We start from the raw sequence: 13,943 nt of genomic DNA, 5'->3' as shown, positions 1-13,943 counted from the left end.
AGCACAGGGCCATTCCCTTCCACGCAGCAAATACCAGCCTGCTCCCAAACTTGATGTACGGTTCCTCAGTGAGGGTAGAGGAGAGACAGGAACACCACCTCCAGGGGCAGGTACTGTCTTGGGTTCAAAACTAGTGAATGGAATATTCAAATATACTTACATGAAGAAGTATTTGCTCCTTCTGTTGATACTGATATTCTAATGGGAGACTCTATAAAACAAAGAAGTGAAATGAGGCTTTATTGAGTCAGGCTGCTTGCATTTTTACATCAGAAATGTGCCAGGCTCAGGGATCATCCAGAAAAAGAGGGCTAGGAAACAGCGCAAGGGAGAAGCTGAAGCATTCTCAAGTCAGAGGAAGATGTATGCAAAATTCAAAGACCACGGAGGGCTCCATCCATGGTCCAAACCCAAGGGATGAACATGGAAATTAGTCCACCTGCAGAGAAACCCCACATATCAACTGGTGTACGAACTTCTTAGAAACATGACTCAACATGACTCTGAACAGAGCCACAGGACAGGTGTGATGGCCCATTCCTTCTCTCAAGCATGGTCTTGATTTTTCAGAAACACAAAACCAAAGAGAACAATCCCCATATTCAGAGAGAATGAAAGTCAACTTTCATGAGCAAAGGAAAAAAAAAAAAAGAAGAAGAAGAAGAGGAAGAAGAATGAATCTGTTCTTAGGCAACATGGTCTGCGTAGACACCCTGAGCAAACACAGTGCTGAAGAAAGTCCATGCGAGATCCGCTGGAGTGGTACAGTAGGATCAACCAACACATGCTCAATAAACTCGTGATATGATCACTGGAGTTGTACGGGGGCAAGATTCTCTTAGGGAGCCAGTACAAAGGAAGGAAAGCTAGTATTTAAATACAGGCAGAGCATAAAACACAACTCATACAGAAAAAAAGCATGGGACCCAAGGGTTTTTATTAGTCACAAAGAAGAACAAGTTAGTATCAAGGAGGAATTGAAAGTCAGCAGCCAGAAAGCTATAAAGATTCAAGTCATAGATCAGAAAATACTAGTGAGCGTCCCTCCCGATTCCCAAGGGAAGCATCACATAATCTAAAAAAACCCGGTTTCCTAATGACGTCTGTGGAGTCAGGTAGTGAAGCCCTTCATAAGAAAGAAATGCCTGAGTGAAAGGGGAAGAAAATTCAGGTAACTCAACAATTTTCTTGTTTTGTTTTTGTTGTTCTTTTTACCTTTATCTTTTCTCCCCTCCCTCCCTGTCTCCCTCCCTTCTCTCTTGCTTTCCTTGTTACTCAGAGAAGTACAACCCTCAGACTCCAGGATCATCCCACCCTATAATGCGCATATGTCCATCTTAGGAACAACACGTGGATATGCCCCAAACATGGTCAAAGCCATCTGGGATACAGACAGATTTAATTTTTATGATCTTGAACAATGGCTTTGAAGGGAAGAGGAGAAACTGGTGAAGTGAAGTTAAAAAAAAAAAAAAAAAGAAAGAAAGAAAAAAAAAAAAGCTGTGTTTGATCACATGGCCTCCTTCAACTTTCCAACAAGGTACAGGCCATATGAAGGAAATCAATGACGCTAAAATATTAAATACAGGGTAATGGGAAGGAATACGGAGCTAGCTGAAAGGACCTGCTCTCCTACTTGCTGAGACACATGACTTCATATTTCTAATGCTTCAGTTTTCTCATCTGTATGATGAAGAAAAATAATGTCTTGTTTCACACATCCATTATGAACACCAAATGAGATGTAAATGTCTCTGTAAACCATGAGGTGTCATGCAGAAACAAGTTATCATCATACTTCTGAATGAGTTTTGAATCTAAGACTCTAAAAACTTGCTTCTCATTAAATACAAATTTTTAAATATTCCAAGGTCCTGTTAACTACAGAGTGACAGAGGATAGGAAAAGTAAAAAGAAAAAAAAAAGAGCGAAAAGAAAAGAAAAAAATTCACAGCAGATTAATTAGATTCACAGCAAATGGAGAAATGAATGAATTATGGTTATATACGCATTAGTAGAGCTGGGTTAGTAGCCAGTATCTGTTAGTAGCTAGTATCTGCTCAGACTGTAAGTGCTACCAGCAAACATTACAGGCAAGGAAGAAACAAACAAAAACAAACCAAAAAGCAATGCACCAACATCTGAAAAATTCAGGTGTACAACAGTGTTTTCTCTTAAGTTCAGTGACCCACAGCTGCTTGTTAGGAGCCTGGAGGTCAGAGATTGGACACGGACACATTACCCAGGAATGAACTACGGTGGCTTAAAAGGAACAGAGGCAGCTGAGAGAAGCACCTAGAAAGCTTGTTAAAACTGAATGTATAACCCAGATGTCTTCTTTCCTGGTCTCATGTCACTAAGCTGTATCGAGACGAGTCTTTTTCCCATGCACGCCTCCCAGGCCCAGCTTCAGACATACGGCAAGAACTGTACTCCTTTATGTAAAACCCCAAGAGGCAAAAGGAATTGGAGGACATACTGCAGCAGAAAACAAGAACAGCTACAATTCGGATGCACAGAGGGGTCTGATTAGTAGCAGGCGCAGCCAGCACTAGTTAGGTTTGTGGTTCTGGTTAGTAAAACGAGGTGAGCTTCTTTTCCTTACCTGAAGACACATATGCTCTTTCAGTGGAGACTGGCATGCCAGTGATGAGGTCTGTAAAAAGAAAAGGCGATAGGAAATTACAATGTATGATCAGGAGGCCGGGAGCCACTTCCACAGCCTGCCTTCCAACTAAAGAAGAGAGTGTCACGGAAGAAAAGTATTGCAAGAGGGTGATGAAAGCCCAGGCTCTATCCACCCCAAATGTCAGAAATGCAAAAAAAGAAAAGAAAAGAAAAAAAAAAGGCTGTCCAGATAAGTGGTTCCTCTTTCCTGGGCAAAGAGAATGAGATGAGCCATACTGGAGTATGTAGGAAGAATTCCCCACCCCCATGGAGCCCGTGAAGGACAATATACAGCAAGGAGGCCGTGGGTTCCTTCTCAGAGAGGAAGGCAGATCAGAAGTAAAAAAAATATCAGAGTTGTAGGATCAAAGCTGTGGTCAGAATTTTTCAGTTATCAGTCTTTGGAGAACTACACGTTTGTTCAAAAACAGAAGTAAGCGATGCTTCTTGTTGGGATTGGTGAAACATGTCAAGTTCTGGCTTTGAACTCTACAGAAAATTGTCAACGATGATCCAGACGGGTGCCTTATCTGACACAGTTTTCAGCTACTCTGGGCAAGGCACAGAGTAATAGGGAGCTCCCACCCCAACGGAATGAAGGAGAAACTACGTCCTGCTGGACACACCATTATGGTGGGAATTGGGATGGTCTTGTTTAAGCTTTGACTTGTTTTCAGTTTATTGCCTTTATCATGAAACAAAGGACAATTCCATTGTCTAACCAACCCGGTCTTCTTCCTGTCCTTCTGGAAAGGGCTTCACTTGCTAAAATCTAGTATTTTCAGTAAGGTGTGGTTTTATGAAGCCTGGAATGATGCAGTGATGCAGTGATGAGTATCATTCAACCTTCACTGTTGGTATAATTATTGTCAAATGACAAAACAATATGTCACTATTCACTAACCAGGACAAAAAGGTAAGTTGAATCTGTTCAGAAGTTCCCAGAACCTACTAAAATCCTAAGCAAATCATGTATGTTCTCATTTCATGTTTGAATTAACAGCCTGTTAATCATGGAGTTAGAAATGTTCACAATCAACGTAATCATCTTTAAATATAGATACGACCATTTCAGGTTTCCATGGTATGACTAGTCCAGTAGGTAAGAAGACTTAATTTGACGGGCAATGTTTCCTTCAACCTCAAACACTTCTCTAGGGATACAAGGTTTTGTGGACTCAGAAGGGAACAAAAATAGCATGTGAGACTCAGCAGGGATGTTTAAGAATAAGCATCAGGTGAGATATGAATATATAAAGACCAGAAATATACCTTTAGTAAGACCAAATGTGTCTCTCTTGTGAAAATTAAGTAATGGATAGTCCTCTCTATCCAAACATTAGGAAGACCAACCATTCAACGTGTGAGATTATTACCAAGCCACCAAAGCAGCCTACACTGCCTCTTCTACCCACAAAAAATGGGAAGAAGTGAAAGGAATCGGAATGGGAAGGTATACAATACCCTTTGGGTTTGTTCATGCAGCAAGCATTAAAGAGGACAGTCTGAGTTGATAATATGGCAATGTCTGTTTCTGACACGACCACAACGAACTTCCTGGATTTGGGCTACAGAAAATGAAATTGTCCTTCTTTGGGGAAAATTTAATCTGAGAGGAAGATTTTAATCAAAGATCTACAACATTTATCTTTCCCTACGAATACCTAGAAGAAGATCCTTGTTTCCAAGCAAGTGCCCTCATTAGGAGAGAGGTTTCCTTTTCTATCCTTCAGAACCCATCAATGACATGACAGCCAGACTGAAGTCGTAAGCTCAGGGTCACAAGAATTGGGCAGAGGTCCCAATCCCAGCATGAATATCAAGACTCTTTTCAAGTTTATTTTTGACAAACCAAGTAGTTGTCCACTGTGACCTTCCAAGAAAAAAAAAACAAAAAACAGTCAGAGCTTTTCTACCTCCAACTTGAAAGATCTCAGGTTAGAGGAAAGGTTAACCATAATGTTTCCTTTTTAAATTGAATGTTACATAAAAATACCAGAATAGGAGGTTACTATAAAAATCTATCTACCCAGAGACAGCTTAAAATAATCTCCCTTCCTAAAAAAAATGCTAATAATAACAATCCTCTCCCTTCCTTAAATTAGATATTTACCCTGGAGACCTTAAAAATATCTTTAACAATTATGGCTCCAAATAGAAAACTTCCGAATTTTCTTGGGGGAAACACGAGTTAGAAGTCATATACTTCTATACTAAAAGAATCCTGCTAATAAGAAAAATTAATATTTTTGATTAATATCATTCAGCAAGCATGCTCTGGGTAGACTTCATAGACTCACAAAGCTACCTTTTGTTATAAGTGATTGAAAACAATTTTGCTGCAATTACAGATTCAAAAAAATTAAGTCCTGCAATCTTCTTGATGTTTACTTAAGCGACATAGTTTTCCTGCAGTAATTTGGTATATTAAATTGGTTAATCTATAAAGGACATCCCTTTCATTAGTGCAAATTAATGAAGATTTAGAATGATCAGGAACTGAACACAGCTGAGCGACTTCTGCTGATTAGGCAAGTAAACATAAGGAACATTAGTATATTTTCCATGTTTGACAGCCTTTTTAATAAATCGGATCTGCTCTCAGGAAAAAGTTGCAGTGTCTGAAAAATGACACCTTGTGGAAAGGAATTTTTCTCATTAGGATACATGCATGACTTGTTTGAGATTTCACCATGAGCACACTATACTGAATATAACTATTTGGCCAAAGACACATACACATAGACACACACATACATATTGATGTGTCTGTGTGTATTTCAACATCCACTTCTGTGACTCCTTGTTATTCTAAAATTACGGGTTATTATTGTGTGTGCAAAAAATATGACCAAGTCATCTTTTTAAAGATTGAAAATGGGCCCCCTTATTTATTAGCACAAGTGAAGATGACTTAAGGAATGTCTTCCAGTGTCTACATTCTTACTTACAAGGACAGCTTCGCAACTGAGAAATTTTGAAATTAATAAATGATGTAGAGTCAGAATGGATACTATACGCTGAAAAGACAAGTCCATTCCACTCATATGGTTCTTCCTTATAAGCCTTCATAGGAATACGATATAATACAACATACACGGAGACTGCTTTCTAAACTACAAAACGTTTTATATGATTGTCAGTTTAACTACAGCTCATTTACCAATATCACAGCATTTCCAACAATGCCATCAATTTGGGAGAGGGGGAAACTAAGCCTATTACCCACGTGAGCCAATTTTTTAAAGGACCAACTGATGTATTGGGCAAATTTTGTGGAAATACTATTTTTCGTTCATCTCAAAGGAAACAGCAGATTTATTGCTGCGAGCCCAATGTTCCTATGGGATCTTGAACCTCACTCAAATAATTTTTCTCCTGATTAAAAAAAAGACAATCTTGTCGCAGATATGACTAATTAGTTTGTATATCCTCTTGTATTAATCTTTAAAGACTGCAGTACTTAATTAATTCAAAAACCAGTTAAGTCTATTACTCTCTTCCCTAATCTGTGCCCAGGAGTTTTTATGGAGCTTCTTAGCTAAGAATTAATTGCGACATTAAGGTTTCCTATATAAAGACCAAGCCAAATGAAATGCAAATAAAAATAAACATACGGTGTACAGTCTGTGTAAGGGCGGTGTATGTGGCCTGTTAAAGAGGCATATTTGAATTCATCAAAGGAATTCACCCATTACCCCTCATGTAATGATGGCTGTCTGTAAGATCCTTTTTTAAATTTTTTTAGAAGATTTTATTTATTTATTTGACAGAGAGAGAGCACAAGTAGGCAGGCAGAAAGAGAGGGGGAGCAGGCCTCGATCCCAGGACCCCGAAATCATGACCTGAGCCAAAGGCAGAGGCTTAACCCACTGAGCCACCCAGGTGCCCAAGATCCTTCTTTTTGTGAAAACTCAACTGGTGTCTGTTAGACTCACATAGTCCCAAAAATAATTAGCAGATTGCATATGTGTCTATCCATCTACTGTACAGCAAATTCTTTTTTCCAAATAAGATCGGGATTAAGAGGCATTGGAAAGGGCAGAAAACATACAAATTTCTAAAATGTAGCTTAACATAGTGATTGTGTTTCTTTTCTAAATGTTCAAAAACAGTGAAAATACGGTCATTATTTCACTCAAGCATGTAACAATTCAAGGAGAATTTCTTGGGTTTTTGTTATCATTTCATTTCTATCTAGTTGCTAATCTAAGCAATTCTAAACAATGAGTTTCACCGCAGAAAGTTCCTAATATTGGATGGAAGACTTTTATGATCCAAGCTAATTTTTCCCTGATAGTTATACAGCTGTGTTTGGGAATTAAAAATAGTGTCAAACAGCAAGTCCATTTGGTACATTTTTTCATTTTTTCCTGGGGAGAAAAGAAAACAATCTCTCGTTCATATCTTCCTTCCCCTTAACCCCTGCCATCCCTCCTAGAATCTGGTACCAAAATATACTCTACACGTCTTTGTGAAAGAAGGCACTTGTGTGAGAGCTTCAGTATATCTCAAGGAATCTTTCGCACAGGATGAAATTTGGATAATTAGCTCACAGCAGCATACCAGGATCTTTCAGCAAGGCAACCTGTGTAGAAATTATCAGACCACAGTTGTGTATGCATTTGTGTAATATGGGAGAGAATGAGGGGGACAACATAAAGCTAACAAAACGACTAATATTTTGTAGAACAGATCAATTAAAATCTCAAAGGGAGTTCTACACAATATAATGTTTTGACATCGTGTTCTTATTTTTAAGACTTTTTTTCTAGGACCTCTAGAAGGAAATGAAATTCTTGAGAATTCCACTCTCTCAGCCCAAGTCAATAATAAATATACAGTTAGGGAGAGAAGGTTTGGCCATGTGGTAGTTTATAACCACAGTAGAGTGCTCTTTTTCCCTCTGAAAGAGTGTTTCTGTGCAGTGTTTGCCCAGATTTCTAAGGAAACAGGGATGTGACAACACAAGTTCGTGTATCTGAGTCCCAGCCTGAGTCCCAGAGAGCTCCAGATCTGAGCTGAGCCTTCTTTGATAACTAGAATTGATAGCAAATTCAAAGAGAGCAGCAGACGAGGCCGAAGGGTCAGGAAGATGATTTATTTTCTTTTTGGTCGTGCTGCAACTAAGCCCCTGAGGTGCTAGGGGAAGAGAGAGTCTCCCAATATGCAGAACACACTGGCCTTGTTTCTCGTGGTGGCTGCCAAGCCACAGGCTCTGACGAAAAGCAGAGCGCCCACGGCCTCTGAGGAGAGGGGTGCTTCTAGGCGGCCATGTTTCCAGTTTCACTCTCCTCGGTTGAGACCATGGTGGGCACCTGACCAGAAGGCAGATGCTTCGTAAACTCTCTAGGTCTTTCGAAATGGTCTGGCATGTAAGTTCTGCCAATCAGATTCTTGCGATGGGGAACCTGATTTGGGAACTAAGAGAACAATCACACAACAGGAGTTAAAATGGAAAGAATGCCTTTAAAAGAGCTATGAAGAAAAATGGCCAAGTGAGATCATAATCAGGTTAAAGTTTGTAATTATGAAGAAGCACTTTGAGAGCAGGAGAGGTAAGAAGATAAACGAAACAGAAGCTTCAAGAAAGTATCTGAAGCACATTAAAGGCAGAGACACTAGAGAGAAGATCCAGAAACTCCTGTTTACTTAAATCTTTAGACATGTCCTGGGCTATATTTTCCTTCTTAATGCCCAGTTATAACGGAGTTGTAGCTCTTCCCAGAGAACCCCTCTCCTTACGCCTCACACGCTTCCTTCTGGTTTTGTTTTTTTTTTTTTTTTTCCCCTTCACAAACCAAAGAATCTACTTAAACATTCCCAAACACACAGCCAGGTACAAAGTGAGCCCTACTGGATCAGAAATTCAAGAAATCTGGGTCCAAGTCCTCCTTAGCTACCAAGTGTCTTGTAATTCTGAATGTGTCTGTTTTCAGACACATGGTAAATTCACATTTCTTTTTAAATACAATGAGAGGGTTGGATAAGGATGAACTATTCCTAGGGTTCTGAGAAGAAAATAAAGACAAGACCACCTTGCAATGTAATTGAGATTCTTTTTTCTCCCTCAGGTGCTCTATGCAAGTCAGCAAGACCTCACCTTGTAAAGATTTTAGTTGGTTGTTTAAGAATGACTTCCTTACAATATTCTGAGAACTTCTCTTTACTCTTGTCAGGTGAAAAAGACTATTATCTATTCTGATTATCAAAAACATCCCGACTTGCATTTCTCTATGGTCAATACTAAATATTCAAACTTGAGACCAATTCTTGAATGAATTAATATGGAAAAATGAGACTGGATGTCTCCCCTATGAGAGAAATGCAAAAAGCCGTATTATCCCTCAGCACCCCAAAATTAATAAAAAAATAAACCCTGTGGGCTTTTGCCAGGAATAATACAGTAGTAAATAATTCACTGCTTAATCCTATAAATCAGAAAACATGGAATAGTATAATAGTACTGTAAGCACTCAGTGAGACCATGACACTTATTCTAATTGTATTTTCCTGGGAATTTATAATATACGTAGCTCTACAAATCTAATTCAAGTGTCAAAATCATAATTCAATAGCATTTACCACGGGGAGACACAATGAACCAAGCCAATGATAGGCTGAGAATAAGCTACTAAACACAGCACAACAGGAAAAAGAAAAAAAGAATAATCCACTGAAATTAATTTTTAAATCTGTGTTTCAAGTTAGCATCCTATAAAATTCCTCATGGGGTAAAAATAACGCCAGCAACGTGCTTATTGTTGAACCCGTGCTGATGCAAAAGTAAAGTGATGCTACATTTACTCATATAAATTTTAAATGGCTTTTACATTTTCAACTACAAACACAGCTCCTAAAAATAGTGATGGAAACTACTTTCCACTGTTGTCCCCTACTCTCTGTGGAGGGAGGTATTTAAAATTAAAGTAATGAACTCTGATTACCCCACAACAGAGAAGTTCACTGGGGAATCCAGAGAAGGCTGGGGATTAACCTGAGATTTTTCCCAACCCTGCTCCGTATTTTTATCTTACTCCCTTCTCCCTGTCCCAGTAAGTCAATGGACACCAACTCCATCAGTCTCCTACGGAGCTGACCTTCTAGTCACTTTTGCTCTCCCCTTCCTGGCCCTACATTTTACCTTCCGGTCTGCAGACACCAGGCCTCTGCGGTGGGCACTCCTTTCCCCTCTCCCGCCTGGAGGGGAGCAGCATCCTTAGACTTGGCTTTTTAACACCTGACAGGGCTGGTGTAGGCAGTAGGCAAGTGCCATCATGCAAAAGGAAAAAGAATCACCAAAGGGTATTTTGAAGTCACATTTTATTATTTCAAGAGACAGAGACGCTCACTTATTTAGCTCATCATAGGTTTCTAGAGATAATTCCATCAAATCACAGAGGAGCCAGTTATCCCGAGCAGACACCCACCAGCGCGGGTTTTTTCATTTCTTGGGACAACTCCGAGAAGTTGCTGGAGGGTGAGCGACACCTTCTACCTCCAAAGTCATTCATTTAATGAATGACTTTAACCAATATCCCTGGCGCCATTCTTAGGAAAGCAGAAGCTGAAGACCAGACAGAGTAGGGAGGGCTTTGCCTCGAAGACTCTCATAATTTCAGAACCGATAGGCCTAACAAAAAATGGATAGGCCTCACTGCTATGACCCAGAGCCAGCTGTATTAAAAACACATATGAGAACATTCAAACTTCTAGGACTGAGTCAGGATTGTACTCTGTTAACATGCACACACTACATATATTCATATATAATATACATATGTACATACATATGTATGTAATATACATATATCCTGCATATACAAATGTATTCTGTATATAAATACACACATATATATATACACACACACAGACTCTGTTACTGACAGAGCCAAAGACTTGACAGCCCTCCCTGACAAATTTAAAGAGGAAGTATAATCTCTTTTAGCGGCCCAGCCTATTTCTGCCATTCATGACCTTATCAACATTCTTAAGAAATAAAAGTCTATGACTATTTCAGATTTATATCACCTCAGGGGGTAGAAGACACACCCTTATCGAAGTGTGTTTTATGGAAGACACCCAAGATACTTGAAGTATATGGTTTTCCTTCCATGTTTCTTATTTGTTCACAGTGAGATTTAACACACCGGTTTACTACAACTCTCACCACATCTCTTGATTACTCCTCTTACAGCCTGAGAAATGGAATGTAGTAGGTATCTCTTACCATTTGAATCCACAATGGTGATATTGGCAGAGGCACTGTCATTTCCTAATTTGCTGGTCACTTTGCACATATATTCTCCAGAATCAGCCAGTGATGCCTTGCTAATGCGAAGTTCTGACTTCCTGTAAGATCAGGACCAAAGTGGTATAAGTATATTTCAAGGAAATACAATGACCATCAAAATCTATTTCTCTGTAGTTTCAGGGTTCTCAAACTCCCCCTCCCCACTCCACACGTACCACCTAAAAACACAGCTTAAATACACAGATGTATGTTTAACCAAGAGTAAAGATAAGATCACATTTAAGTGATACTATGGACACAGCCTTAGTTTTATCATCCACATTAGTAATTTAAAGAACATCTTGTCTAATTTTTCTTTTTATTCCTCTACCACCACCACCACTAAACACACTACGCCTCAGTTTTTTGTTTTTTGTTTTCAAATCAACTGGTAAATTTTCTTCCTTTCTATATGTAAATGTCATCAGCCACTAGAAAGATTTAAAAAGTGTAAAATCATTTACAGATCTGGTAAGGACAGACACTTAGGCAGGCTAGAATAGATTAAAATGCTCTACATTTTCTCAGTAAAGTAACATCAGGACTTAGGTTAATTCTGAATGAAAAGGATTTACAAAAGAATGGGAATTTATCTTTGAGAAGATTCACATTGCTAGGAGCATAGAAGAACACAAATCGTTCTTAAGATTGAAATAAATATAAACAGCGGCACACACTGTCATAAAACTGCATATTAAATCAACAGTCAACACTCTTTCAACATCGGCAGCATTGTGATTTGCATCTGTCTGTGTTTTATATTATACTGTATTTATATTGGCTATATTTACATATAGCCAATAACTTAAGCAGTCTCCATGATTTAAAAACACAAAACCACTGGGGCTGATGAGTTTACTGAAGACTTTTAAAAGCATCTCTGTCTACTCACTCCTGGTCCTGACTGCCTGGGCTCTTGGGATGACAACAAGGAAAGAAGGCAGGAAGCAAAGATGACAACTCAAAATTCTACGCAAAGCTCCCATAATTTATACCTTCCTAGTTTTATAGTGAATTTTCTGGTCTTCTTGTCATATAATATTATTAATCAATTTCAATCAGTTGTTCTAATTTAATTAATAAAAATTCAACTACTACTATTCTCTTCCAGTCTACTGAATGGGACCACCCATCTGGTCCCATATGTAAGCCTTATGGCTTTCCATCAAGGTGCCTTCACTTGTGCCCTTTCTTCCTCCTAGTATGGGGCATCCTGTATTTCCAGATACTGCCTGACTTTTCAGGACCACCTCAACTGCCAATTCTTTCATCAAACCTTTCATAATCATAGAGCTGCTGCTGCTCTCTTCTTTGTCTAAATTCTGATAGCCTGGAGTACCTCTTCCATGATCCTCACAGTTCTTGAAGTAGATCTTATTTTTCCAGCTAGGACATACACTCTGCGGGGGAGTCCATAATTTAAACTCCTTGGTACGCTCACAGTTCTATGAGGACATGCCACTGCTTTGTCCTTGGCACATCTTCAAATGATATTGGATGAATGTGTGAAAAAATGAAGAAAATATTTGGATGCTCTCACTTAAGCTCTCTCCAGGACCTAATGTTCCTAAATGTTGGCTGCTGGAAGGGAGGATGCCCTATTAAGAGGACAGAGACACTCGGAGGAGGTCCAGACCAAGGCAACAACAGTCAAACCAGCATGTGGACTGAAAAATTAATGACTCAGAACAATGTCAACAAGTAAACCTGAGAAAACAAAGGAAAGTACTGTACTCAAATAAATTCTGGAGACATTAGGTTAAAGGAAAAACGGGCTTTCTGTTGTTAATCCTGAGGAATTCTTAAAGTCTTTAATATGCTAACGTCCGTTGACTCTCTAAGAGGGAAATATATTATTTGGTTACTCTCAAACTTATTTGATGATGGAATCCTTGCCATCCACATAGCATAACTGCTTCTATTTCCTGAAAATGATGGTACACAGAACAAAGTTGATAAAAAAGTGGATCTAATATAAAAACAGCCTGTTTAGCTCTAATGGGGGGAGGTCACCAAGGGCCATTTATGCATGGATATTCACATATTAATCAGAGGGATTCTCCACAGAAAACTTTCGCTGCAGTCTATCCCTATAAACAAGATAGAACTATGCTTACAAAGGGTAAGCACCTTGGCAAGTTGATATTAAGATCTAATTATAAACTATAAAAACTTTTAAAATGATCAAAATACAATATTAGGATATTGCACCCCCTCCACCCAATCTAAGTTGTGTTGACTGTTTAAGCCTGGTTTTGGAGTATTCAAATCTGGTGTTTTTCTTAATGGATTACCAGCTATTTATACAAATCTGTCCATACATGCCAAGTTTCCTTCATGACACACACCTGTGAAGACCAGTCAGAAACAATACAAATACTACAATAAGCTTGTCTAGCCCCAAACAGCCCAATTAGCTGGAAGAATTTTCATGTACAACCATGGAACCACTAACAATCGTGGATAGATAAATCATGAAGAAGGTCAGTTTGAGGAAAAATATCCCAGTTTTCGACACAGAAGAAAAAGTGAACTAAAGTAACAAAATGGTAACTTTTCTTATAAACATTCCAAGAACGCTCCTTTCCTATTTATATAAGTTGAGGAACAGTCCCTGATGGTAATGTGGGGAGTTCTTTCTTGACCCTGTGCCATTAATATTTTAACTACTGAATCGGATCAAACTATAAGAAACATGATAAAAAAAGAAAAGAAACATGGTAATCAGTTTTATAGTTAATATAATCTTGAAGGGACAGTTCTTAAAATAAAAATTCTCCTAACAGAACTACAGTGTTTCCTGGAATATTATTCCAAGTGATGTTAATAAATTTTATGCTTAAAAGAATAAGAAAAGGTTTTTTCTATGCTCAAATAAATAGTGCAATGAACAAAGTTAAACAGATCTCTTTACAACAGTACCTCTTAGTGGGTTTTATGCAAATATGTACTGTGAATTTCTAAGGCAGGCATCACATGTAGC

General features: G+C 38.7%; 1 protein-coding gene across 4 annotated transcripts in view; it reads right to left on the bottom strand.

Annotated features, from left to right (window-relative positions):
• The window catches only part of NRG1 (neuregulin 1), a gene marked incomplete at both ends in the record, with an annotated part of 1,090,467 nt that overhangs the window by 149,339 nt on the left and 927,185 nt on the right, over positions 1-13,943 (bottom strand). For 3 of the 4 annotated variants that reach the window (XM_080796240.1, XM_080796238.1, XM_080796241.1), the window contains 3 exons: positions 161-211; positions 2,606-2,656; positions 10,898-11,019. In XM_080796240.1, the coding sequence (XP_080652366.1) occupies positions 161-211; positions 2,606-2,656; positions 10,898-11,019 (224 nt within the window). The remainder of the gene's footprint in view (positions 1-160; positions 212-2,605; positions 2,657-10,897; positions 11,020-13,943) is intronic. The other variant, XM_080796239.1, reaches the window with a different exon arrangement.

Source organism: Martes martes (genome assembly GCF_963455335.1).
Source record: "Martes martes genome assembly, chromosome: 2".
In the NCBI taxonomy this organism is placed as follows: domain Eukaryota; kingdom Metazoa; phylum Chordata; class Mammalia; order Carnivora; family Mustelidae; genus Martes; species Martes martes.
The sequence above is the reverse complement of the archived record's forward strand: the minus strand, read 5'-3'. Positions and strand labels throughout refer to the sequence as shown.